Raw genomic sequence first — 26,850 nt, 5'->3', positions numbered from 1 at the left:
TAGCATATTGAAAAGCAGAGACATTACTTTGCCAACAAACGTCCGTCTAGTCAAGGTTATGGTTTTTCCAGTGGTCATCTATGGATGTGAGAGTTGGACTGTGAAGAAAGCTAAGCACTGAAGAATTGATGCTTTTGAACTGTGGTGTTGGATAAGACTCTTGAGAGTCCCTTGGACTGCAAGGAGATCCAACCAGTCCATTCTAAAGGAGATCAGCTCTGGGATTTCTTTGGAAGGAATGATGCTAAAGCTGAAACTCCAGTACTTTGGCCACCTCATGCGAAGAGTTGACTCACTGGAAAAGACTCTGATGCTGGGAGGGATTGGGGGCAGGAGGAGAAGGGGACGACAGAGGATGAGATGGCTGGATGGCATCACTGACTTGTTGGACGTGAGTCTGAGTGAACTCTGGGAGTTGGTGATAGACAGGGAGGCCTGGTGTGCTGCAATTCATGGGATCGCAAAGAGTCGGATACAACTGAGCGACTGAACTGAACTGAACTGACTATACACAAAATAGATACTCAGCAAGGACCTCCTGTATAGCACAGGAAACTATAATCTTGCAATAACCTAAAATGGAAAAGAATCTAAAATATATAAATACATATATATATACACAAATATACATATATGTGTATACATATAATGGAATAACTTTGCTGTACACCTGAAACTAACACAAATCAACAATACTTCAATAAAAAAAATTTTTTTAAGACCCAGATCAAATACCACCTCTTCTTTAAAGTCTTTGCGTGTGTGCTGTCACTTCAGTCGTGTCCGACTCTTTGTGACTGGACAGACTGTAGCTTGCTAAGCTCCTCTGTCCATGGGATTTCCCAGGCAAGAATACTGGAGTGGGTTGCCATGCCCTCCTCCAGGGGATCTTCCCAACCCAGGGATCAAACCCACGTCTCCTGCAGCTCCTGTGTTGCAGGCGGATTCTTTACTGCTGAGCCACCTTTGCCAGCCCTTTGGCCACCTCATGCAAAGAGTTGACTCATTGGAAAAGACTCTGATGCTGGGAGGGATTGGGGGCAGGAGGAGAAGGGGTCGACCGAGGATGAGATGGCTGAATGGCATCACCGACTCGATGGACGTGAGTCTGAGTGAACTCCAGGAGATGGTGATGGACAGGGAGGCCTGGCGTGCTGCGATTCATGGGGTCGCAAAGAGTCGGACACGACTGAGCAACTGAAATGAACTGAACTGAAACGAGGGCAACCAACCATTCCTGTTGTCCTGGAGTAATTACTGAAAGCACCATGTTGACTTTCCCAGGTCCCTGCTGTGGATGATAAACTATATGGCTCTCCTACCTAAAATCTGCACTGTGCTATGCTTAGTCACTGAGTCACATCCGACTCTTTGTGACCCCCATGGACTGTAGCCCAGCAGGCTCCTCTGTCCATGGGGATTTCCCAGGCAAGGATACTGGAGCTGGTTGCCATGCCCTCCTCCAAAGGATCTTCCCAACCCAGGGATCAAACCCAGATAGAACTCAACCCAGGGATCGAACCCATCACAGGCAGATTCTTTACCATCTGAGCCACCAGGAAGCCCACCTAAAATCTACCCTTACCCAAAGACAGCACTTGTTACTTGTCTCTTTTGCTACAGTGTGCATTCCTCAAGAGCGATCAAGCCATCTCATCTGTGTGTGGACTTCCAGCATCTGAAGACTGCCTGCACCTGGGGAGGTGCTCAACAAAGACAAACGGAATGAAAGAATGAATCTGGTCAGAAGAAAATTGTAGCAGTCAGTTTTACCTAGACAGCATCTAAAATGCCACTGGGGAAATTTTATAAATCACAATTAAACCAAAAAAATCCTGGGCAAAAAAAGGAAGCCATGGAAGCATCTGTCACATAAACCATTTCTTTCCCTAATCCAGTGTTTCTCAACTTTTTTTCAATATTGTCCTCCCCCCTTGAAAGCCTTTTCAGACGTTCTTCTCCTAACCCATGAAATGTTAATAGCACAGAAATATTTCTGTACTTTATACATAAAAAAGCAAGTATAAGGTTTACTCTTTATATTCTAGAATAGGTTCAGAATGACAACAAAAATGTTAAGTTACATTTTAAATTTTAAGGCTATTAACATTAAACTTTATAACTGTATTTACTGAGCAACTTTCAATGCAATTTTAATGTAAAATATGATATATCAGATTGCATATAAAAATTACCAATTTCTACATAATAATAGCAATGTAACCAAATTTTTCAAAGACTTTAAAAACTGCTCCTTTTCCAGCAAAGGTAAAACAATTGAAAAAAAAATTCCTAAAAGTTGTTTTTAATAAACTTAAATTTTGTTTTACATGAGAAAATCATTTTTAACTTATCCAGCTGCTAAATATTTATTCAGATATCATCAATATTTTTTCTTTTTGATACTTGACATAGTTATTGGTAAGCTCAATAACCTAATAAATAAGAAAATATAAACTACTTTTATTTAATTTTCAAATCCCAAGTCACACACAGAACAGTAAGGACCAAACATAAGCACTTAACATCCACAAGACAGCCAAAAGCAGCCCATACATATAAGGAGGTCACCAAGAGAGAGAGACTTCAGGATTAAGCTATTGATGGTCAGAAAGGTCTCCAGTGATGGGCATATATTTGCCATACGTTTGTAATAATGACCTTGCATAGATTCTGCATATTTTCAATGAACTTGATGTCAAAGTTGCTTGTGTGGTACACAAGAAAAACCAACGAGAGAAATTTAAATGTTAAAAAGTAGTATTTGGGCCACCAAGGTTTGAAGGAATGTCTGGAACCACTGGAATGTCTAAGAAGTTCCTGTCTTCCTCCAGATCCAATTTTTGCTGCCTCTGAGGTTGCAAGCCCTAACCTCTTATGGTTCCCACATTTATCCTCCTAGCACCTAAAGATAAAAAAACAAAAACACCAGTTTACCTAAGAAAGCACCCATTCCACAGCTATCATAAGAGCCCCACTACTACCATCATCTCCTTGGGTAGGTACTTCAAAGGAAAAGAGATTCCCATGTTCTCAGCATTTTCCCAAAAAAAGGAGCCTCCCTGCCTCTGAACGTAGACTTTCAGAGCTTGAAAGAACACTCACAGCTCATGGCACCCCTTCATCTTCAGATGAGGAAACTTAAAAGAGCAATAAGAGGTTGAGAGACTAGGTTAGTCAAGGTCACTCTATCATTATAGATAGAGACCTCGTCAGTCTAGGTCCCTGCTGTATCTTCAAGCTAGCACCAGCTTGGCACATAACATAATCAGATGTTTGTACATTTAATGAATGAATGGCTATTGGGTAAATGAGTGACAGAGTTGAGAGCCCAGTTCACCTAATTCCTAAACTACTACTTTTCCAACTAAACCACCTGGTCCCCTTTTACTTCCATCTGAATATCAAATAGTGACCTCAGTCAGTCAGTCAGCCAGTTCAGTCACTCAGTCATGTCCGACTCTTGGCGACCCCATGAATCGCAGCACGCCAGGCCTCCCTGTCCATCACCAACTCCCAGAGTTCACTCAAACTCACATCCATTGAGTCGGTGATGCCATCCAGCCATCTCATCCTCTGTTGTCCCCTTCTCCTCCTGCCCCCAATCCCTCCCAGCATCAGAGTCTTTTCCAATGAGTCAACTCTTCGCATGAGGTGGCCAAAGTACTGGAGTTTCAGCTTTAGCATCATTCCTTCCAAAGAACACCCAGGGCTGATCTCTTTTAGAATGGACTGGTTGGATCTTCTTGCAGTCCAAGGGACTCTCAAGAGTCTTCTCCAACACCACAGTTCAAAAGCATCAATTCTTTGGCGCTCAGCTTTCTTCACAGTCCAACTCTCACATCCATACATGACTCTGGAAAAACAATAGCCTTGACTAGACGGATCTTTGTTGGCAAAGTAATGTCTCTGCTTTTCAATATGCCATCTAGGTTGGTCATAACTTTTCTTCCAAGGAGTAAGTGTCTTTTAATTTCATGGCTGTAGTCACCATCTGCCGTGATTTTGGAGCCCAAAAAATAAAGTCTGACACTATTTCCACTGTTTCCCCATGTATTTCCCATGAAGTGATGGGACCAGATGCCATGATCTTACTTTTCTGAGTGCTGAGCTTTAAGCCAACTTTTTCACTCTTCTCTTTCACTCTCATCAAGAGGCTTTTTAGTTCCTCTTCACTTTCTGCCATAAGGGTGGTATCATCTGCATATGTGAGGTTATTGATATTTCTCCTGGCAATCTTGATTCCAGCTTGTGCTTCTTCCAGCCCAGCGTTTCTTACGATGTACGTTGCATCTAAGTTAAATAACAGGGTGACAATATACAGCCTTGATGTACTCCTTTTCCTATTTGGAACCAGTCTGTTGTTCCATGTCCAGTTCTAACTGTTGCTTCCTGACCTGCATACAGATTTCTCAAGAGGCAGGTCAGGTGGTCTGGTATTCCCATCTCTTTCAGAATTTTACACAGTTTATTGTGATCCACACAGTCAAAGGCTTTGGCATAGTCAATAAAGCAGAAATAGATGTTTTTCTGGAACTCTCTTGTTCTTTCCATGATCCAGCAGATGTTGGTAATTTGATCTCTGGTTTCTCTGCCTTTTCTAAAACCAGCTTGAACATCTGGAAGTTCACGGTTCATGTATTGCTGAAGCCTGGCTTGGAGAATTTTGAGCATTACTTTACTAGCATGTGAGATGAGTGCAATTGTGTGGTAGTTTGAGCATCCTTTGCCATTGCCTTTCTTAGGAACTAGAATGAAAACTGACCTTTTCCAGTCCTGTGGCCACTGCTGAGTTTTCCCAATTTGCTGGCATATTGAGTGCAACGCTTTCACAGCATCATCTTTCAGGATTAGAAATAGCTCAACTGGAATTCCATCACCTCCACTAGCTTTGTTCGTAGTAATGCTATCTAAGGCCCACTTGACTTCACATTCCAGGATGTCTGGCTCTAGATTAGTGATCACACCATCGTGATTATCTGGGTCGTGAAGATCTTTTTTGTACAGTTCTTCTATGTATTCTTGCCATCTATTCTTAATATCTTCTGCTTCTGTTAGGTCCATACCATTTCTGTCCTTTATCGAGCCCATCTTTGCATGAAATGTTCCCTCGGTAGCTCTAATTTTCTTTAAGAGATCTCTAGTCTTTCCCATTCTGTTCTTTTCCTCTATTTCTTTGCACTGATTGCTGAGGAAGGCTTTCTTATCTCTTCTTGCTATTCTTTGGAACTCTGCACTCAGATGCTTGTATCTTTCCTTTTCTCCATTGCTTTTCACTTCTTTTCTTTTCACAGCTATTTGTAAGGCCTCCCCAGACAGCCATTTTGCTTTTTTGCATTTCTTTTCCATGGTGATGGTCTTGATCCCTGTCTCCTGTACAATGTCACAAACCTCAGTCCATAGTTCATCTGGCACTCTATCTATCAGATCTAGGCCCTTAAATCTATTTCTCACTTCCACTGTATAATCATAAGGGATTTGATTTAGGTCATACCTGAATGGTCTAATGGTTTTCCCTACTTTCTTCAATTTAAGTCTGAATTTGGCAATAAAGACCATCAAATCTAAATTAAGTGCTTGAGCTTTCCAGCTCCTTTAGTTTCACACAGCCAGTAAGTTTAAGAGCAGGGTCTTGTGCACTTGTGGTAGAGCACTTCAGCCCATTGAAAGTGAGGGACTTTCCACAAATAAGCTAAGGGTACCAGGTCTACAAGGCAATTTTTTGCTTGCTTACCCTGCCTTGAGCCCTTTTCTGGAGTTCTTGTTCACATGCCACATCTCCCTACTCAAACTAAGAACCGTAGAAAGTCAAAACTGCCTTCCCTTTCTAAGGCAACTGCCAAGTTTAAGTACAAAGCAAATGTTCAATAAATGTTTGCAACATTTATTCTGGTGGAAGTGGGGCATCATGAGGAACAAAAGTAGATTTGTCATGAACAAAAGAATTCGGTTTGTACTTTGCTCATTTCCTCGAACCAGTATAGTACCTAACATGTAACAGAAGCCTAATAGTTGTGGGATTTTAAAAAATGAATAAAAGATATGGACAAAAGTGAGTAATTATTAAGCTTTGTCTTCAATTCTGTAGTCATTACTCACCCCACAAAAACATATTACCAAGTATCTTGTGTGCTAGGCTCTCTGCTTCTCTGAAACCTAATTTCCCCCACAGAGTTAGAGCCATCTTCCCTAGCCAATGCCTGGCATTCGGTTCACCATGCAGGCAGATGGCACAGCTAGCGTAGCCCTATGTCTCAATACTTATCGTCCAAGAATTCTCTCCCAACAGTGCCCTGACCTAAACAATTACATCTAAGTGTTGTAAAACAAATAATCACAATTAAGGGTTGCAAATCTTTTTCATCAAGCCCAGGAATTTAAATTTTTCACTCCACATTTACTAGCTACTCCCAATCTTATTTCCTCAGGCATAAAGCTGATTAAAATTGTTATACATAGAAAAGTGGCTGGAAACTAGGCTAGCACATCAGATTGAGACCACACTGTAAAGAGCCTTGCATGCCAAGAACGTACATGCGTGTTAAGTTGCTTCGGTCGTGTCCAAATCTTTGCAACCCTATGGACTGTAGCCTGCCAGGCTCCTCTGTCTGTGGGATTTTCCAGGCAAGAATACTGGAGTGGGTTACCATGCCCTCCTCCAGGGGATTTTCCTAACCCAGGGATAGAAACCAGGTCTCCTGCACTGGCAGGTAGATTCTTTACCACTGAGCCACTGGGGGAAGCCCCATGCCAAGAACATGGGATAGTTAATTTAATATACAGCTGTACCGTGTTAAGTCCCTTCAGTCTTATCCAACTCTTTGTGACCCCATGGACTGTAGCCCACCTGGCTCCTCTGTTCATGGGATTCTCCAGGCAACAGTACTGGAGTGGGTTGCCATGCCCTCCTCCAGGGGAATCTTCTCAACCCAGGTATTGAAACTGTCTCCTGTGTCTCTTGCATTGGCAGGCAGGTTCTTTACCACTAGGGCCATACAGCAGAGAGTCATAAAAACCTTTAAGGGAAACAGTGAATGTATAGTCAGAGCACCAGGAAAGTGTTACGACCTTGATTACAGAAAAGATCTAAGACAGGAGGAATGAAAAAAAGCTGGCTCTAGGTCATACAAAAAGACAGTCTAAAGCTACAAATAAAGAAAGGCCGTCACAGATGAAAATGGCAACGCATAAGTCATTTCATCCTTTGCTTTTATGTGTAATTTTAAAGTTTCAACAATAGATGCAGCCATGCAAACTCTAGTTCATTGATCGGTCGTTTGCAGTCCTCCTTGGAAGGCACAGGCTGCAAGAAAGCTTCTGGACAGTCCGGCGTGCCCTCTTGTCGGCCAGTCGTGTAAAAGAGGTGGAGTTTGGGTTTTGTTTTGTTAAGGGCTACATTTAAAACACAGTATTAGTTGCCAGGAGTTTCTCGACATTGAAAAGATGCGCAGGAATCTTAGCCCGCCAACTCCAAGATCTTCCACTATTGCATCATTTGAAATGAAGCCTCCTCAGGCAGCGACTTGTAAAATTCAAGTCAGGTAAAATGGCAGCAGCAGCAGCAGCTGCCGGCCGGCGGCTTCAACTTCAAGAGCGAGCAAGAGAGCGTGTCTCTGCGGAGCTGCCAACTGCGCACAGCAAGTCAATAAATCAACAGGTCCTGCGCGCGCGCCCGAGGGTGCTCAGACCCCGGCGCGCCAGCCACAAGAGGAAGTGGCTAATCATTTAAAGACAGTATAGAGACTGCAGTTGAAGGTCGGAGTAGGTTCTCCCCGCGCCTTCCCTCCGTCTACCACCCACTCTGGGAATCTGATGGTGTAACCACCAATTTCTGGGCAGCTGCTCCAGGCCCCTAGCCCTCCAACCCAAGGACAGCTCTGCCTTGCCCGCTGGTGCAGACACTCCGAGGGCTCCTTCTTCCTCCTGCTGGCCCCCTCCTCTCACCGACTGCAAGCCCTTCGATTCTGCCACCGAAAACTTCCATAGAAGGTGAGATTCCCAGATCAGGAGACGGTTCCACAAACTCCAAAGCGCCAGTGTCGGAACTTCAGGGTCAGACCCCATAAAGCCTAGGCGTCCCTAATAAGGCTCAGAACTGCGGGTCCTACGCTCCGCGCGCTCGCACCCATCCACCAGCCGCCCGGACGCGGTTCCCTCGCTTCCTACGACCCTAGGCGTGATGCTTGGAACTTCAGCAGCGCCTCCAATCCGAGCGCCATAGAGACCCTCCTCGCTCCAGCAGGGACGGACTTTCCAAGGTCGGGTGTCCCCACTCGCAGCCCCCGTCTCCCCCTCCGGTCTGGGGACTGTAGGTTCCAGACAGGCAACCAAGGGGGCGGGGCCTTGGCCGTCCCTGCCGAGCTCGCTCAACCCTGCGGAGCTCGCTCATCCCTCCCAGACTCCAGGGGTAGTGCCCCCACTCCCCACCGGCCAGTACCTCGTCCACTTCCAACTCTGCTCCGTTGCCGACGAGCGCCATGTTCCTCCTCCGGCTGCCGCCGCCCGAAAACCAAACAGGGAGCTCAGAACCAACTCAGTTTCTCAGCCCGGGGCTCAGCCCAGCGCCAGCACGGGAGGAAGAGGGCGGCCCAGCGCTCCCGCCGGGTCCCGGGCGGGGCCAGCGCGCTGCAGAGCAAGTGCTTTCCCCGCCCCCGGCGCCTGCACATCCGCCGAGCATCCATTTCTCAAGCCGGCGCCTGGTGGCCCCCTCGACATAAGCTCCGCCCCTTGCAGGCCTCGCCCCACCCTCTACGAGGCTCTGACTAGAGAAGCCAATCAGATTCTTGCAACGCATCTCCACCTCCAGGCAGCATCCACTTCGGATCCACTTGGGCGGGGTCATTCCGTGGGCGGAGTCACTTTGTGGGCGGAGTCATTCGCGAACCTCGCAGGTCTCTCCCACCCAGTGGAAGGTACTGAATACCTCGGAGAATTCTACCGCTCTGTGCGGAGGCTATTGCTCGCCAGCGGCCAAGAGAGCAGCGGCTTAGCGTGGCTAAAATGAAAGCCACGCTATCCCCCGAGGCCCATTTGAAGCGTCCACCTGGTTCCTAAGCCAATGCCAAGTCCCTTCCCTCGCCAAGTGGGCACTGCGTCTCGCAAACGGTGAGGCAACCTCGCGTCAAGGTCACCAGTCACCCAGAGGTTTTTGTCATTCCACCTACCCAGACACTGAGGGACATCATCTTCGCATACAGGGATGATGTGTTTGCTTCTGTGTATGTCTGATAAATAAAGATCATGGGACAGATATTTATGCAACTTAAAGTTCTCTTCTTCCAATATTCTGTCACAAATGACCCCTTTTGTAATCCCAAACATATGAGCATAAGTCGTGTTTGAACTATATACCCATGAGGGTAGGGATGCTGTGTCTTCTTCAAAGTTGTATTCCCAGTACCTAGAACAGTGCCTTGCAGTGGGTGCTCAAAAAATATTTACTGGCTTCCTTTAGAAATTGATTCTTGTGTCTAACACAACTGGAAAATTATAAGCTGTATTTGGGGGGTATTGAGGGGGGTCATTAGGCAGCTTTGTTTTACATACAATAAAATTCACCAATTTTAAGCTTCTAATTCCATAAATGTTTACAAAACACCATTCCAGTCATAATTTAGAACACACCCATAAAGTTCCCTGTGCCTATTCGCTGTGAATTTCTTTCGCCCACTCTCTGGCCTGCGGCAACCACTGATCTGCTTTCTATCACTTCATTTTGCCTTTTCTAGAATTTCATATCTATAAGTCAATCATAGGGCACATGGTCTTTTGGGTCTGGTTCATGAAAGGCATTTAATGGTCATCCAGTGACAACTATAAAGATTGCTAACATTTATTGAGTACTTCCTACCTGCCAGGACTATTCTGAGCCCCTTGTTTAACTTACCTCATCTATCCTTTGCCCCATGAAGTAGATGCTGTTAACTTACAGATGAGTAAAATGAGGCTCACAGGGTTCAAGTAATTTGTTTGCAGTCAGACATCTATTAAGGAAATAAGGATGCCAGAATCTGAACTTCAGCAATCTGACTTAAGGGTGTGGTGGTAACCATTGTTCCACACTGCCTCCAACCACCACCTTCCCCTTCTTTCTCCCTATTTCAGTAGAACAGCTGCCTGCACATGTCTGTTACATGTACTTTCAGTGAGTCACCTTTGCATCCTTGAAACTTGCTCTACAGTTTTAATGAGTCACTACGCACCTTTATACTAGAAAAATGAAATGGTTCTACCTCACAAACAGATTAGATTATGGTGATGACTGCACAACTCTATGATTCATTACAAATCCTTGAATTGTATAATGTAATGGGTGGATTTTATGCCCCTATATATTATATTTCAGTATCACCACTTTTAAAAACAGGCTAATACATTCTTGCAGCACTCTTAGAATCAGGTATGTAAGGTTAGAAGGGACCCCTGAAAGTTTCCATTCCTCCCCCAACCTCCTGTTTATACTTAGCTTTCTGAGGCTGGATTTCCTGTCTGGGTCCAGATCCTACTCCTTATTACTCATGCATGATTCCATTTTTTAAAGTTTATTGGCTCCCAAATTAATATCACATTTTTTAACATTAAGCCATCTTCTGGTGGCTTCTTCCTCTCCTAAATGCTTTGTTATTTTCTTTCAATTTCAACTTCTCAGATTTTAAAGAGATACAAAAGAACTTGGCTTTAATGAGTGGCATGATGATGTCAAAGTGAGAATCAAGTTTAATTTTTCAGAAATCATTCTTATAAATAAAATTTGGTAGTTTTTTTTTTAATCTGAAACCCTGTGTATTTTAAATTCATGTCACTAGATGAGTAGCATTCCTGTTTCTGAGGAAGCCAATTATGAACACAGAATGAATAAGTGTGACCTAGCCCCTGGAATATCTAATCAAATTTGCTGTGCTCATGGCACGTGCCAACTTCCCCTTCTTGCACATGTGCGATCCTACAAGATTATGAATCACAAATATAAAAGAGCTTTTTGCAAAGAGTAGTTAAAATGAATTCATTTCTGTAACAGAATTCCCCTTTCCAGTTTGCTGATCATGATGTACTCTATCAGTCAAGTGAGATTAGTCAAATATTCCATTACCCAAAAGAAGCTAGAATAGAGGTTCTGCAGAAGCAGTGCCTGATTTTTTTTTTTTTTGAAGATACATCTACTGGGAGCTGTTTGAGTTTCATATTAAACCTAATCATGCAGACAATCTAATCTTTATTATTCCTAAACCTGTTACCTTTAGCACTTGTAAGGTTTTCTTTAGTTGATGCATACGTGCTAAGTCACTTCAGTCATGTCTGACTCTTTGCAACCCTATAGACTGTAGCCTTCCTGGCTCCTCTGTCCATGGGATTCTCCAGGCAAGAATACTGGAGAGGGTTGCCATGCCCTCTTCCAGGGAATCTTCCTGACCCAGGGATCAAACCTGAATCTCTTGTGTGTCCTGCATTGGCAGGCGAGTTCTTTACCACTAGCACCACCTGGAAAGCCCTTTTTAGTACCTTCATCATTTGTGTAGGAGAGAAAATGATTTTGCATTTCAGTTCAGTTGAGTTCAGTCGTTCAGTCGTGTCCGACACTTTGCAACCCCGTGAATCGCAACACGCCAGGCCTCCCTGTCCATCACCATCTCCTGGAGTTCACTCAGACTCATGTCCATCGAGTCCGTGATGCCATCCAGCCATCTCATCCTGGGTCGTCCCCTTCTCCTCCTGCCCCCAATCCCTCCCAGCATCAGAGTCTTTTCCAATGAGTCAACTCTTCACAAGAGGTGGCCAAAGTACTGGAGTTTCAGCTTTAGAATCATTCCTTCCAAAGAAATCCCAGAGTTGATCTCCTTCAGAATGGACTGGTTGAATCTCCTTGCAGTCCAAGGGACTCTCAAGAGTCTTCTCCAACACCACAGTTCAAAAGCATCAATTCTTTGGCGCTCAGCCTTCTTCACAGTCTAACTCTCACATCCATACATGACCACAGGAAAAACCATAGCCTTGACTAGACGGACCTTAGTCGGCAAAGTAATGTCTCTGCTTTTGAATATAGTATCTAGGTTGCTCATAACTTTTCTTCCAAGGAGTAAGCGTCTTTAATTTCATGGCTGCAGTCACCATCTGCAGTGATTTTGGAGCCCCAAAAAATAAAGTCTGACACTGTTTCCACTGTTTCCCCATCTATTTCCCATGAAGTGATGGGACCAGATGCCATGATCTTTGTTTTCTAACTGTTGAGCTTTAAGCCAACTTTTTCACTCTCCTCTTTCACTTTCCTCAAGAGGCTTTTTAGTTCCTCTTCACTTTCTGCCATAAGGGTGGTGTCATCTGCATATCTGAGGTTATTGATATTTCTCCCGGCAATCTTGATTCCAGCTTGTGTTTCTTCCAATCCAGCGTTTCTCATGATATACTCTGCATATAAGTTAAATAAGCAGGGTGACAATATACTGCCTTGACGCACCCCTTTTCCTATTTGGAACCAGTCTGTTGTTCCATGTCCAGTTCTAACTGTTGCTTCCTGACCTGCATACAGATTTCTCAAGAGGCAGGTCAGATGGTCTGGTATTCCCATCTCTTTCAGAATTTTCCACAGTGTATTGTGATCCACACAGTCAAGGGCTTTGGCATAGTCAATAAAGCAGAAATAGATGGTTTTCTGGAACTGTCTTGCTTTTTCCATGATCCAGCAGATGTTGGCAATTTGATCTCTGGTTCCTCTGCCTTTTCTAAAACCAGCTTGAACATCAGGGAGTTCACGGTTCACATATTGCTGAAGCCTGGCTTGGAGAATTTTGAGCATTACTTTACTAGCATTTAGAAATGAAAAATTTTAGATGCTTGTATCGTATCATTGTAAGTCATGCATTTGTCAATGGTTTTGTCACACATTCATATCTTATCTTAGCTCAACAAGGAGAACCTCCCCTTCTAAATCATCCCTCCTTCTCTGTCACCCACAAGGTGTCTTCCTGCTGCCTTAGTACTTACCACTATCTGAAAATATCTTGTTCATTTTTCTGTTTACTTGCTTATGGTCTATCTCCGTCAACAACAACATCCACACATTAGCTGTGATGTAAGCTCCATGAGGGAAGGAACCCTGTGTTTTGTGTCTACAACAAAACCCTAGTGCCTAACACTTAATGAATATTCCATAAATGGTTATTGAGTGAATGAATGAAAGTATATAAAGTTCATAGTACACAGAGTATTTTGTTTAGACCTTGTAATGTCAATGTTTCAGCACAGTGATTTTTGAAAAACAGAGAAAACCAGTAAAGATGAAGGAGAGTAAAGAATGCAGATTACATGAAGCCTAAAAAGTAAATACTGTTTTTCTTAGGGTGACGTGGCAGGCATGACAACTATCTTTAATGCCTACTCTTTTTCTTTTTTTTTCAAAATTATACAAGAGCTAAGCACTTAGAGGTCACTTAGTGACCTAAAAGAGTTTAATTCTTGTTACTGGGAGAGGCTTAAATGCTAGGGGGGAGAAAACCTCATTATTGGAGCTGGGTAAACATTCATTTTGCCCTGTTTATCAGTTGTTCATTTTTTCACGCACATACAGATCATCTTTCCCATCACTTTCCTATTTATTTTCACTATTTCTCTTTAGATTAATCTCACTTTTTCCAGATGAGGAGACACCCACAGAAGAGAAAAGCAGAACAGAGACTAATTGTGGCAATATGAAACCTCTGAGTGCAGCACTGAGAATTTAAAAACAAGAATAAATAAGGAATCTGTGACGGAGGCTGCTCATCGCTACCCAATGTCCGTTCTCCCTTTCTTCTATTAGTAAGAGAACCCGAGTTTATATAAGGCAGCGTGGTGTCCAGCTAAAAGGTTGCATTTTCAAGAACTCCTTCACAGCTAGGAATGGCCAATGTAACTAAATTTCAGACAATGAAATTATATTTTACTTCCAGGAAGGCTATTTAAAAGGAAATGATTGAACAGAGGCATATGGTACCTTTGCCCTTCGGCCTCCTCTCCTTCCAACAGCCTGGAACAGATGCAATGGTTGGAGCTCCTGTTGCCCTTTTGGACCATGAAGTAATACCTTGAGAATGGAAGCCATAAACTAGAAAAGTGGAACAAAAAGACAGAAAGAGTCTGGATTCCTGATAACTATGTAGCTGCCACACAAGCACTTGATTACCAACCTCCAGATTTCTGCTATTCTAAATTACTATTAATTATATTCAATTACTACCTTAAGTAACCACTATTCTGAGTTTTCTGTTAGATGCAAACAATCTTAAATCTATATGTAGAAGTATATAATCCAAAGTGTTATTAGATGTTCTAGGCTGCCATATACCTTCCCACTAACTTCAGCTGAAGCATTTGGAACTTCTACCCAATGTTGGATTGGAGTAGACTACTTGGAGCAGTTTTTAAACTCATGTACACCTTCTTTCCTGAAGATATGTCCTTCAAGTCCTCTTTCTCCTGGTTCTGTTGTGCCTTCTTTTCTGGCATATTTTCCCTCATATTGCTAGACTCTGTTATCGTCCTACAATCCAAATATTCTCCAGATTCTGAAAAATATTGATACTAGCATCTTTTTTATGATATTCTTATTCTGTTTCATGACAGTTTTAGTAAACCAATAATTATTTTTGGCCATCTTCAGCAATTCTATTCTCATAGCCTCTTCTAGACCTAGTATTTACAACGTGTGTTTTGGCTATGTCTCATGGCATGAGAAATCCTAGTTCTCAAACGGAACTTGAACCTCTGCCTCCTGCTGTGGAAGTGTGCAGTCTTAACCACTGGACCTCAGGGAAGTCCCTATAACACTTCTGATTGAGCACTTTGGTTTTATATTAGGCCATTCCTATAATCACTGAGAGGACTCACATACAAACCTTCTCCATAAGACATACACATAGCAACATCTATATTCTAAAATCAGTTTTGACTTAGTACTAGAGTATAGCTCTGAGTGTCTCTAAAGTAATGGCTCTCAAACTTGAGCACATCAGAATCACTCAGTTCAGTTCAGTTCAGTCGCTTAGTCGTATCCAACTCTTTGTGACCCCATGAATTGCAGCACGCCAGGCCTCCCTGTCCATCACCAACTCCCAGAGTTCACTCAGACTCACGTCCATCGAGTCCGTGATGCCATCCAGCCATCTCATCCTCTGTCGTCCCCTTCTCCTCCTGCCCCCACTCCCTCCCAGCATCAGAGTCTTTTCCAATGAGTCAACTCTTCGCATGAGGTGGCCAAAGTACTGGAGTTTTAGCTTCAGCATCATTCCCTCCAAAGAAATCCCAGGGCTGATCTCCTTCAGAATGGACTGGTTGGATCCCCTTGCAGTCCAAGGGACCTTCAAGAGTCTCCTCCAACACCACAGTTCAAAAGCATCAATTCTTCGGCGCTCGGCTTTCTTCACAGTCCAACTCTCACATCCATACATGACCACTGGAAAAACCATAGCCTTGACCAGACGGACATTTGTTGGCAAAGTAATGTCTCTGCTTTTCAGTATGCTATCTAGGTTGGTCATAACTTTTCTTCCAAGGAGTAAGCGTCTTTTAATTTCATGGCTGCAGTCACCATCTGCAGTTATTTTGGAGCCCCCCCAAAATAAAGTCTGACACTGTTTCCACTGTTTCCTCATCTACTTCCCATGACATGATGGGACCAGATGCCATGATCTTTGTTTTCTGACTGTTGAGCTTTAAGCCAACTTTTTCACTCTCCACTTTCACTTTCATCAAGAGGCTTTTTAGTTCCTCTTCACTTTCTGTTCAGAGGGCTTGTTAAAACACAGGTTGCGGCTTCCAGTGCCCAGAGTTTCTGATTAGACAAGTCTGGGGTGGGTCTTTTTGTTGCCGTGGCTGCTGCTATGAATTCAAGAACCAGGTCTAGAGAACCACTGCTCTAGATTGTGGCCAGCAACTTGAGTCCCTCAGGCACAAGCAGCCTACGTGCCAGATATAGCACACTCCCTAAAGGGTCAAGATGAAACACTAGAAGAGTGCTTTGTGCTGCTACTTAGCATACAGGAACTAACATTCTCTGTAAAAGAAAAAGCTGTGATCGTTTTCTCCTTGATATTCTTTCAACAATAAGGAAACCAATTAAAGTGGTGAGAATATAGCTTTATTTTCATGTGATTCAATAAAACCACTTTCAATTTATTTTCATCAATTTTTACTTTTGTCAAGTGACCCACGTAAAAAAGAGGAAGGTCCTCACTACTCCAAGAGAGGCTGACTCCCACACGGATACAGGACCATCAGCAATTAAGCTTCATCTCCTAGTTCCTTGAGATATTGATTTGTGATCTTAGTTGTTTTTTTTTTCCTTTTTTAATTAATTTATTTTTTACTGGAGGATAATTGCTTTACAATGATTTGTGATCTTGAACAACCCGCTTCAATCCTTTCAGGTTTTTCTGTGGCAACAGATATGGAGTGAGTATTTCCCTGGTGGCACAGTGGATAAGTACCCACCAGCCAATGCAGGAAACACAGGTTCAATCCTTGGTCCGGGAAGATTCCACATACTGCAGAGCAACTAAGCCCATGCGCCACCATACTACTCAGCCACCACCTGCCCCCCGCCCCATCAACCCACTATAGAACCTATGCTCCACAACAAGAGAAGCCATAGCAATGAGAAGTCCACACACCTCAACTGGAGAGTAGCCACTGCTGGCTGCAACAAGAGAAAGCCTGTGAAAAGCAACGAAAACCCAACGCAGCCAAGAATAAATAAATTTTTCCTTAAAAAGTTATAAAAAAATATAAAATAGGGACATGACTTTCCATATCCAAAAGACTACAATCCTGGGATTTACTTGGAGTGAAGGAAGCTCTCTTTGACTCACAGTTATGAGAGAGTGGGATGTGGTAAAGGGAAGCAGCCAAGAAAGCAATTTTACATGTTCCCAAATTAACAGGTACCTTAAGAATTTCCGCCCCCGCCCCATACTAGCTAATATGCTTGGAATGGGGGAGACTTTTAAGGAGAAATAATTTACGCTATTCTCTATACTCTATCTATATACCATCACTGCTTTTTGATATTTCTAGCTGACTTGGAATTCCCTATTGACTTCTGAAAACATATCTAAATATTGAAAAGTAAGCTCTAGGGTGATGGGCCTTAGGTACATTCTTGGAACCTCTGGTTCAGCTCAGCAGTTATGTCTGGGCTTAGAGGCAGCATGGCATAATTTCCATGTGTCTGAACTATTTCATTGCCTGAGCTGTTTCAAATCCTGAAAGATGATGCTGTGAAAGTGCTGCACTCAATATGCCAGCAAGTTTGGAAAACTCAGCAGTGGCCACAGGACTGGAAAAGTTCAGTTTTCATTCCAATTCCGAAGAAAGGCAATGCCAAAGAATGCTCAAACTATTGCACAATTGCGCTCATCTCACATGTTAGTAAGGTAATGCTCAATATTCTCCAAGCCAGGCTTCAGCAATACGTGAACCGTGAACTCCCTGATGCTCAAGCTGGTTTTAGAAAAGGCAGAGGGACCAGAGATCGCTGGATCAGGGAAAAAGCAAGAGAGTTCCAGAAAAACAGCTATTTCTGCTTTACTGACTATGCCAAAGCCTTTGACTGTGTGGATCACAATAAACTGTGGAAAATTCTGAAAGAGATGGGAATACCAGACCACCTGACCTGCCTCTTGAGAAATCTGTATGCAGGTCAGGAAGCAACAGTTAGAACTGGACATGGAACAACAGACTGGTTCCAAATAGGAAAAAGAGTACATCAAGGCTGTATATTATCACCCTGCTTATTTAACTTATATGCAGAGTATATCATGAGAAACGCTGGACTGGAAGAAACACAAGCTGGAATCAAGATTGCCGGGAGAAATATCAATAACCTCAGATATGCAGATGACACCACCCTTATGGCACAAAGTGAAGAGGAGCTAAAAAGCCTCTTGATGAAAGTGAAAGAGGAGAGTGAAAAAGTTGGCTTAAAGCTCAACATTCAGAAAATGAAGATCATGGCATCTGGTCCCATCACTTCGTGGGAAATAGATGGGGAAACAGTGGAAACAGTGTAAGACTTTATTTTTGGGGGCTCTAAAATCACTGCAGATGGTGACTGCAGCCATGAAATTAAAGACACTTACTCCTTGGAAGAAAAGTTATGACCAACCTAGATAGTATATTCAAAAGCAGAGACATTACTTTGCCGACTACGGTCCACCTAGTCAAGGCTATGGTTTTTCCAGTCGTCATGTATCGATGTGAGAGTTGGACTGTGAAGAAGGCTGAGCACCGAAGAATTGATGCTTTTGAACTGTGGTGTTGGAGAAGACTCTTGAGAGTCCCTTGGACTGCAAGGAGATCCAACCAGTCCATTCTGAAGGAGATCAACCCTGGGGTTTCTTTGGAAGGAATGATGCTAAAGCTGAAGCTCCAGTACTTTGGCCACCTCATGTGAAGAGCTGACTCATTGGAAAAGACTCTGATGCTGGGAGGGATTGGGGGCAGGAGGAGAAGGGGACGACCCAGGATGAGATGGCTGGATGGCATCACTGACTCGATGGACGTGAGTCTGAGTGAACTCCGGGAGTTGGTGATGGACCGGGAGGTCTGGCGTGCTGCGATTCATGGGGTCACAAAGAGTCAGACACGACTGAGCGACTGAACTGAACTGAAGCACTTTACGAAAACCCTGTGAAGTGAGCAGATCTTACATCTTACAGATGAGAAAACCAAGGCTCTGAGATGTTAGATGACCTGCCCAAAGTCCTTATGGAGTGGGAGTAAATCGCATGTTAAGGCCTTACTGAGAGGTGCATTATAAAGGATATAACTATGGCTGGACCTTCCAGTGGCTCAGTGATAAAGAATCTGCCTGCTAGTGCAGGAGCCGTAGGAGGCTTGGGTTCGATCCCTGGGTGGGGAAGAGCCCCTGGAGGAGGAGATGACAACCCACTCCAGTATTCTTGCCTGGGAAATCCCACGGAGAGAGGAGTCTGGTGGGCTAAAGTCCATGGGGTCGCAAAGAGTTGAACATGACTGAGCACACATACATGACTGTAGCCGGTTTTTGGAAAGATTAAGAAAGGCTTTAGTAAGTGTTTAAGTGTAGACACTCAGGTGCTTATTGCTTGTGTTTATCCAAATTAACTGATTAAAAAAATAATCATCCAATACTCTTCAGAGTCTCTAAAAGAATCCAACTCAAACTCTGGCACTTTTGATTCCAAAACTACCTTCCCAGCCACTTCCTAGATATTCAAGTAACCTCCTTTCAGGCATTGTAGGTAAGAATGGGAGAATTAGCACATCTTCCTTGAAAAGTCTGGCAACAAAGATCCAGAGTTTAAAACCCCACAGCTGGGAATTTATCCTAGAGATATATTTACATGTATGTAAAATTACTAGCCCACACGTTTACCCACTGTGGCAATATTTGAACAAAGCTTTTCTATATACCTGGGCACTTCAGCACTGTGCTTGAGGGCCCGTTTAAGCAGTAGATCCGCCAACAAAAAGCACACACACACAAAAAGACACCAAGTAGACTATCAAAGTGAAAGTGAAGTTGCTCAGTCGTGTCCAACTCTTTGTGACCCCATGGACTGTAGCCTACGGGCTCCTCACTGGTTTTCAGCAGGACAGTGAAATGAGAAAGCAGAGAACTGCCTCATTCAGTCTCAGCTGGGATCTTGAGCGTTGGATAACTCAGATTTTCTAGTGCTAGTCTGTCATCTCAGCTTTGTAACACCTCTTCTCTCCATCCACCCAAGATCTGAGTGGCAGCATCTCTCTTTCTCACTTGAATTTTCAGCTGATCTCGCTGAGTTCTCTTCCTTGGCTCGACATCACATCAGGGAGGCAGGATGGCACATAGTAAGCAGCCACGTTTAACGTGGGTTCCAACAGAACTTCAGCTCCCTTGACCTGTGGCTCCTAGTAAGTCACTTAGTTCAACTAAGCCTTGATTTCCTCATATAGAAACTGGAGGTAATTATAAGTTGCAAAGATGCTGTAAAGAGTACACACAATAATCTATATAAAATGTCTAGCACATAGAAATGCTTAATACATTTTACCTGTTATTATAATTCATATCCCTGGTGGCTCAGATGGTAAAGAATCTGCCTGCCAAACAGGAGACCTGGGTTCAATCCCTGGATCAGGAAGATCCCCTGGAGGAGGGCATGGCAACTCACTCCAGTATGCTTGCCTGCAGAATCCCCATTGACAGAGGAGCCTGGCGGGCTACAATCCATGGGGTCGCAAAGAGTCAGACATGACTGAGAGTAAGCACACATAATTCATTTCAGAGTTACGATCTAAAAATATAAGTTTGGTCATGTTAGACATTATTAGAACACACTATATCCTGGCTTTTTCTCCTTTGAGGTACAGGAATACTGCTTCCTAGCTGCTTTCTAATTAATGGAGCCATGTGACCAATTCTAACAAATGGACTCAAATATAAAGAGAATAGGTATGAGAATTTGATGTGCTTTCTTCCCCCATTGGATGACAAAGGAAGTCGTCTGTTCCACATGGGGCTTCTACAAGGTGGAGGTTCCATCAGACCATGTGCATCCACGTGGCCACAGAGCAGAGTCCCACAGCAATTTTTCAGTAAACACATAGTGTGAGCAAATCATATCCAGGAGATTTTGAGGTTATCATCACAGCAGAGCCTAGCTGCTCTATCCTGACCAAGACAGGACACTTCATTTCTCACTGCTCAAACATATGTAAGCTCTCCTAATGGCCCAGCAAACATCAAAAGTTCTAGTTATGTAGAAACAAAAAACATCTATAGTTTTCTTTTCTTTTTCAAAGTTATTATTTCTGTATACAGTTACTTGAAAGCGACTTAAAAAAAAACACATAAATGAGGCTGGCTTAAGAAAATAGGAAATTTATTCAGCAAAAATAGGAAATTTACTAACCTACATAAATTAAAATCCAAGAGTAGAGTGAGCATGGGGCATGCTGAATACAGAGGCTTAAGCTAGACATCAAGGACTCAGTTTAGCTGTTACTGTAATTCAGCTCTGTGTGTGTGTGTGTGTGTGTGTGTGTGTGTGTGTGTGTGGAGTGTGATAATGTTTTCTGGCAAAGTCTCTTCTCTTACTGGAAAAAAAAAAAAAAGGCTGCCAGTACTTCCAGTTGCTTACACTATTTTCTCCTACGGGAACTTAAGCTCAGAGTAATTCTCTCTCTCAGTGGTTCTGAGAAAGTCCTGGCATTCCCCCTCACTGGACCAAATTGAGTCACTTACCCACCCACAGAACCAGTCACAGTGACCAGAATACAATGTTCTGCTTGGCTGCTGATTCTGGAGAGACCCATGGACTAAGACAAAGGAGTAGAAGTTCCCTGGGGAAAAAAAAATCAAGGTACTGCTACCAAAAGCAGTGAATGAACACAGGATAGGCAAAAATGGCACAAAAAATATGTGACCAGATAAGGGACTTTATGAAGGAGTCGCTTTGTTTTACAGCAGAGATTAACACAACATTGTAAAGCAGTTATATTTCAATAATAAAACATTAAAAAAATTTTTTTAAGCTGTACAGGGAAATTGAAAAAAATCAAAATAAAAAAATAAAATTAGTCAGAGTTTTGTGACATTAGATTACTTTTATGTTATTAACGTTAGCAAATGTGACATTCCAATGGTTAAGACTCTGCGCTTCCCCCAAGATCCCAAATGCCCTACAGGGGAAAAAGTGTAGTGTAACAATATAAATGGTTTCCTTTCCTATGGTTGCGTTGTAGAGGTGGATGAGTTTGTGTGTGTGTGTGTGTGTGTGTGTGTGTGTGTACACACCCACATGAATGTGCATGTTTATACTTTTCTTTTTTTGCCTCATCTATCAAAGCCGGGGAGACTTGCTGTCTTCCAAGATGGAGTGAGACTCCCCCATCAGCCACTTTACCCTCCATATCTCTTTTCCCAAGTGGGGTGTTCCTGTTTCCCAGGAGTGTGGCTTCAGCAGCTTGAGTGAAACAGTAACAGCACGATTTAATCTGCTTCTTACTGTGACAGTGGGCCTCAGAAAACACTGAAATGGGGCTCTGATCTTTGGCTCCTCCACAGCTTGTGAAAGACAGGGATTTATTGATGAAATCATCTCCCCCACTGGGTTGTGAGAGCCTCAAGGACTTAGAACCCATTTTACTGATGTCTGTCTCCACAGCACCCTGTGTGAGGGACTGCAGACCGGAGGGACCCTGCCCCCAAGTCATCATTCATAGTCTAGTGGAAATATTAAACTGATTACATGAATGGTCAAAATATAGCACAGAGTGTCAAACTACTGGTGAAAGGGCTTTGGGATTTCAAAGAAAGAAGCACTTTTTCTCTGGCTGAATGGACAAGAAGTTTTTTTTACTAAGGAAGTAGCATTAGGAGTGATAGCAGGAGAAAGGCAGAGCTGAGGGCAGAAAATGCCAGGCAGAGGATCCCCTAGAAAAGAAGACACAAAGGGGATATTTTTGTCTTAATCACTCACACCGAATAGGAGAGAACACTCTTTGGAAAATACTTTGATAAGCTACTAGAATTAAGGGTGAGAACTTCAAGTTTGTGGGTGACTACACGCTTCAATATCATATCACAATCCCTACCCTGTACTAGGCGAGGCAAAGGAGGGACTTAGACACACAGCCGGGTCAGGGGAACGATGCCCTGAGCCACACACCCTCCCATAGACAATGTGCTAAGCTTTGGGGGAATGGCCAAGGGCTCAGAGGGGCTGCAATGCTGGGGTTCCTTAAGCATGTCGTGGAAGATTGCCTAAAAATATAAGTTGGGGCCATATCTTAAAGTGCAAAATGCTGTATTACGAAATTTGGAGTTTACCCTGATATCAGTCAGTTCAGGCTAGGACTCTTTTCAGTAAGATCCCCATTTCTCCCCCATTTTTTTTTTCCTTTAGAGAGATCCTTCATACACTTTCCCCAGTTTCCTTTAATGGTGTATATGCATGCCAAGCTGCTTCAGTCACGTCAGACTCTTTGCGACCCCATGGACTGTAGCCGACCAGGCTCCTTTGTCCATGGGATTCACCAGGCAAGAATACTGGAGTGGGTTGCCATGCCCTCCTCCAAGGGATCTTCCTGACCCAGGGATAGAATCCTTGTCTCCGGCAGCTCCTGCACTGTGGGCAAATTCTTTACCGCAGAGCCACCATGGAAGGCCCCTTTAATGGTAATATTTTGTGTAAAACTCTAATATAAAATCACATCCAGGATTTTAGCACTGATAACAATTTACCAGTCCTAGTCAGATTTTCCTAGTTTTATTCATACTCTTTTGTATGTGTTTGTGTATTTTTCTCTATACAATTTTGTCACGTGTGTAGGTTTGTAGATCCACAGTCAAGAGATTGAAGAGTATCAGCATTTCAATGATACCTCATGTTATCCTTCTATAGCTACACCCACCTCCGTGCCATGTCACATCGCCTCCAACCCTCATCCCTAACCCCTGACAACCAATAATCTGTCCTCCATTTTTAAGATTTTTGTCATTTCAAAATGTTCCACAGGTGCGATATGCAGTATGTCATTTTGGAGGTTTAACTTTTCCCACTCAACATGATTTCTTCTTGACTCATCCAAGTTCTTACATGTGTCAATCGATTGTTCTTTTGTTGCTAAATAGTATTCCACAGTGAGTTCAGCCAATTACCTGGGTTGTCACAGATAAAGTTGACATGATCATTTGTGTACATGGTTTTGTGTGAACATAAGTTATCGTTTCTCTAAGTTAAATGCCCAGGTTCAATCTTTGGGTTGTATGGTAAGTGAATGTTACCTGTCTGGGGTCTACACACCTGTAACTGACCATGGGGAGAATATATTCTGTCTCTCTGAATGACTTCAAGTCCTAGGATGTGTTTCCTTTGGGGTTGCGATTTTCTGAAATAGTTTCTCCATGCAACTTCATCCAGGAATCTACAGAAACAAAATGTCACAAATCATGGAATATATTTGTTTATTTTCCTTTACATATAGTAAGACTGATGTTCAGTTATATGAAGGAATTCCTCTGGAAGCAGCTGTTATGGTCTGAATATGTCTTGTCAAAATCCACATGTTGAAATCTTAAAGTAATGTGATGGTATGAGGAGGTGGGGTCTTTGGGAGATGCTTGATCATGAGAGTGGAGCCCTCGCGAATGGGACTAGAGCTCTGAGAGATTCAAAAGAGCTCCCATGATTTTCTTACCGTGTGAAAAATCTGCACCCCAGCAAAGGGCTCCTAATTGTATCCCCATCTCAGACTTCCAGCTTCCAGATATGTGAGAAACAAATCCGCTGTTTATAAACCACTGTTTTGTTATAGCAGCCTGAAGGGACTAAGGCAGCAGCCTTTGAGTGTCTTTGACTTAATACATTCGCACTGCTAAATCATCTGCCTGGAATAGTCTTCCTACATAAACCGGCCAGTGGCAATTGGCCACCGTCTATGAGCTGCTTTCACTGTGGAGTATCAGTCTTAGGCAAGATGTCAGGGAAAGTTGCCTTCGGTTATGATCATTCAGATTATAGCACAGACATTCCTTCCTCCGGTCTTATCACGATCACATTCCTGTCCCTCCCTTACCTGAAGGGAACCACAGATTCCATAGTGCCTGACATCTGCAACCCTGGAGCTTACTCTCCCAGCCTGCACCCCACTGCGCTCCGAGGAGTCCACCTAGAATCACAGAGCCCAGCATCTCCCTTTCACCTTCTGCCCTCACCCCCCTCACCCCAGAACCAGGTGCCCTGAAGCCTCTGACTGATTCATGCTCAGTTGCCTGTTTCCAAGGCAAGGAGCCCCTGCATAAACTTGACCTGTTTCTAGTTTCTGGGAATGGAACGCTCTTTATTACAAGTGATCTGTCACTTTACTTTCAGGTACTCGGCTTAGAAGCTCATGTCCAAGGACATGTGATGTATGAAAGTAGAGACAGCCGGTTCTAGAAATGAAACTGATCAAGAGTAACATAATGGACACAGTGTGTTTGTTTGTAGGAGGAACCATCCCTGAAAGTATCAGAAGCAAATATAAGAAAGAAAAATCCCTGAATATCATTTATAATGTTTAGTGCCACTCTGATTTATACCTCTAAGGTATGGAATGAAAAGATATGACTAGAAGAGTCATCTCAACTAAGCTTTTGATCATCCCTGTGACCAACACACTCACAAAATGCCAACACAATCATAAACTCTTAGCCAGGAAAAACAGAATGGCATACACATGCACCCACAAGCATTTACACACTCACCATTCTTGTAGAATGACCACACAGCTTTACGAGTGGAGTTTGGAATGGTCGTGGGAAAAAAGCGTTGATCTGAAAAGAATAAAAAAAAACAACCATCACTATGCAGGAGTAGGAATTGGCTGCTAACTGAAATTTAGTCATCCTTTCTAAAAGAGCTCTGTGTTCATTACAAATGACAAGGCAATCTGCATTTTGTGAGCTGACAAAGCTGGAGACCTCTGTGAAAATCGCACTGGAAGTAATAGGTCTTATGCTCATGGTTGGGGCCAATGTGGTGGCTAGCGTGGTGGCAGGTGTAGTGGTAGGTGAAGTGGTAGGTGAGAGGAGAGTGAAGCCCAGTCCTTGACCTTGTTACTAAACCCACCTTGGGTCCTCTCACCCGATGTGTACTATAGCCAAGCTTCTGACACCAGATTGTGGTAAAAGAGGGTACAGCATTTATTGTAAGATGCTCAACAAGAGCCAAGCAAGGAGAATGTGCCATTCATGCTCAAAAGATACAAACTCCCCAATGGCTTTCATGGAGGGACTTCTAAAGGCAAAATTAGGGGTAAGGGTTATAAGGTGGCCGATAAGCCTGTGGACAGTCTCCTGATTGGCTGATAATGAGGTAACAGGGTGATATTTCCAGAGTTAATGCTATCAGCCGGACTGGGGTCAACATGATTGTGGTCATCATGCAGTTAATTTCTTCCAGCCAGTGTGGGTTTTAGTATCTGCAAAACATCTTGAGGATATGGCTCGGGATATTATCTACAGCCCTTGAGTAGGAACTAAAAGGTCCTTGACTTTATTTTATGGCTAACCTAGTATTATTTTGTCTTGCTTGACTGTTTTCTTTTGTGTTTGCATTTCTCATTTCTCTGATTAAAATTGCTCTTTGGAACTCAAGGATGGCCTTGAAGGTTAAAGCTTTTCTACAAACAAGAGACAGGAAGTAGGGGTGGGAGCAGATAAGGGGTGGGGGGAGTCAGGGGTGGAGAGTGTTGGGAATGGAGGGGGTCTGTCCCTGGGAAAACCCTGCAACATCTTGCTCAGTTTCAACCTCAAGACTCTTGAACATGAATGAGAATTCAAGAGAATTCCAAAGAGGGAAGGAGGAAAGCCCAGAGGACCCATCCCTAAAAGTGTGCTTGAGATATGGACACAGACAATAAATCACTTGAAAACATTTGGAGTTTGAGCAGTAAAAATTATAACACAAATGATTTTATTTTAAAGATAAGGACAATCAGGCCATTGTAGAAGTGTGTCACAAGTCATAATGGATGACTAGGTGGAACAGTGAAACTCTTTCCAGTTGCTAGCTTTGAATGAACTGCAATTTCTCAGATGTTTCTTGCCAGTCTGCCTGCAATGCAGAATATGTGGGTTTAATCTGTGGATCAGGAAGATCCCCTGGAGAAGGAATGGCAGTCCACTCCAGTATTTTTGCCTGGGAAATTCCATGGGCAAAGGAGCCTGGCTGGCTATAGTCCATGGGGTCACAAAGAATCAGACACAACTGAAACAACTTACCATGCACACAATATTATACATGGACTCAAATAATTTGCAGGAAAAGGAGAATGAACAGACAGTTTAAAATCAAACACATATTTTCTTTATGA

General features: G+C 43.2%; 1 protein-coding gene across 1 annotated transcript in view; it reads right to left on the bottom strand.

The window, feature by feature from the left end:
- Positions 1-8,681, bottom strand: part of LOC120860204 (tetratricopeptide repeat protein 39B-like) — a 150,155-nt gene extending 141,474 nt beyond the window's left edge. Inside the window, 2 exon segments of the mRNA XM_040235986.1 lie at positions 8,438-8,632; positions 8,634-8,681. Of these exon segments, the coding sequence (XP_040091920.1) occupies positions 8,438-8,632; positions 8,634-8,681 (243 nt within the window).
- Between the last annotated feature and the right edge of the window lie 18,169 nt (positions 8,682-26,850).

This window comes from Oryx dammah, unplaced genomic scaffold (genome assembly GCF_014754425.2).
Source record: "Oryx dammah isolate SB20612 unplaced genomic scaffold, SCBI_Odam_1.1 HiC_scaffold_11050, whole genome shotgun sequence".
Lineage (NCBI taxonomy): Eukaryota > Metazoa > Chordata > Mammalia > Artiodactyla > Bovidae > Oryx > Oryx dammah.
This window is presented reverse-complemented; position numbering and strand designations above follow the sequence as displayed.